The 1,921-nt window shown below is 50.1% G+C and overlaps 1 protein-coding gene across 1 annotated transcript; it reads right to left on the bottom strand.

Moving 5' to 3' along the window:
• Window positions 1-232: 232 nt before the first annotated feature.
• Window positions 233-1,297, bottom strand: LOC134563440 (phosphatidylinositol N-acetylglucosaminyltransferase subunit Y-like). The gene is given in 3 exon segments (XM_063421358.1): window positions 233-621; window positions 623-969; window positions 1,082-1,297. Coding segments are annotated over 2 exon segments (228 nt in total). The 5' UTR covers window positions 796-969; window positions 1,082-1,297; the 3' UTR covers window positions 233-566.
• Window positions 1,298-1,921: the final 624 nt, after the last annotated feature.

Below are 1,921 nucleotides of genomic sequence, written 5' to 3'. Positions count from 1 at the left end.
ATAATGCTGAGAACTTGGCATGTGGCACTCTCATCGTGGCCCTAGAAAGAAAAGATCTGCAGGTACTGCACATACAGACATGGGTATCATGCAAGAAAGAAATGTCTTAATTTGACTCATCTCAAGTTTTGTTATTAGACACCAGCCTGATTTATTTTAAATTTTGCTCTTCTGACAAACATATTTCAGTACACACATCTGATTTAAAAAACCCACAGCTCTCAAAGTGAGATTCATATAATTTCATGTTTTAATTTTGATTTATTCAGTCAGGGTACAGTTTTTCCTCATGAAAACTAAGGTTTTAATTAGTGCCACTACAAATGCACAGCACTCTTGAAGGGATAAAACAGAGGGAATTAGTGCTTCTTGTTACTCCTACTCTTCATCTGCATTAGCAGTAGTTAACAATGGGCTGCTGCTTCATTCAGTTCCAGATCCTACTAGGAAAATTATGCCAGTCAATAGTGCCAGAAGGAAACTCTCTCAAAGGAACTGCAATACTTGATGAGATTAAACAAATTACGTTGATTTGGAGAAGCCCAGGGGTTAGCAAAGGCATCACACTAGTTGTGCCTAAAAAGCTTAATCCCCATCCAGGTCCACAGGTGAAAGAACACAAACTGGCACTGTAACAGGAAGGAGGAGGCTGTAGAAACACAGGCTGGTTGTGCTGATGCAGCTCTGGGGGAAGGTTTCGTCTACGCTGGCGGAGTAGAACAGGCCTGCCAGGGACAGGAGGGGAACGAGCACAGTCAGCGTGGGCAGGGAGGGCAGCAGCTCTGCTCTGGCCATCAGGCCCCGTTACCGCCGTGCCCGGCGGCTCCTCAGGGCTGCTCCAAGCCCTCGGCCGGCGGCTTCTTATGCGTCATCCTGGCAGCCTCCGGAACCATGTTCGGGATGCCGTCGATGATGGGGTACGCGATGCCCAGCTCCTGGTTAATGAGCTCGTTCGTAGCTTCTTCGTACCTGGCGAGCCAAGTCGGGGAAGGGGGAGAAGCATCCAAGCAAAAACATGAGGAGCAGTGACTAACCTGGGTTTGCCCAGGGCTCGGGCGCTGCTCCCCCGCCCCATCCTCACCTCAGCGGCCGCTTGGAGAGCGGGCACACCAGGAAGCTCAGCAGCGATGGCTCCGGCGGCTGCGGCCGCGCTGATCCTGAGGCCGATCCCTGCTCCCGCTCCTGCTGCCGGTGGCTGTGCCGGCCGTGCGCGAGGCCGCCCGGGGCCGCCCGCAGCAGCAGGGCCGGGCCACGCAGCATGGCCGCCGCTTCCGCCGCCCACAGCCCGCCCCGCGCCACGCCCGCCCCGCCTCGGGGGCCTTGGGGCTCTGTGCGTGTCTCTGAATAGATCAAGGTTATCTTAAGTCAAGATGGTTCTCGGTGTAAGATCTTTGGGCAGTTTCAAGATTAATCAGGAAGAAAGAAGACCTAGTCAGTGGAACAGGCAGCAGCCAGCATTCCGTAGCCAAGGACATCTGGGAACTGAAAAGCCTTAAGGATGCAGTAAATCAAGATGTTGATGTATGTCTGTATATACATTGCTAACTTGGCAAAATACTCAAGGTCCACGTGTCCTGTAACTCATCTGTGTTCATTATAATGCTACAAATCACGCCCACAGGGCAAAGAGACCCCTGCTTGGGTGAAGACCCTAACTGTTGTTAAAAATGAGATGCTTGACACGGCCGATATATCAAGAAGCAATTCAATTTAATAATTAATTAATTAGCATGGTAAAGTATTAGCAAAGACAGCGTGCTGGGTACAGTGGTAGGGGTTTTCCCTTCCGACTGCACACCGATTGCTGGACTTGCTGGTATTTTATTGGCTATATTCATATATATTCGTAAGCTTTCTTTAGCAGTTTCCATTTCTAGTTTTAACGTCACAATTCAATACTTAACAGCAACAACTATGGAGT

Source organism: Prinia subflava, chromosome W (genome assembly GCF_021018805.1).
Source record: "Prinia subflava isolate CZ2003 ecotype Zambia chromosome W, Cam_Psub_1.2, whole genome shotgun sequence".
NCBI classification, from domain to species: domain Eukaryota; kingdom Metazoa; phylum Chordata; class Aves; order Passeriformes; family Cisticolidae; genus Prinia; species Prinia subflava.
This window is presented reverse-complemented; position numbering and strand designations above follow the sequence as displayed.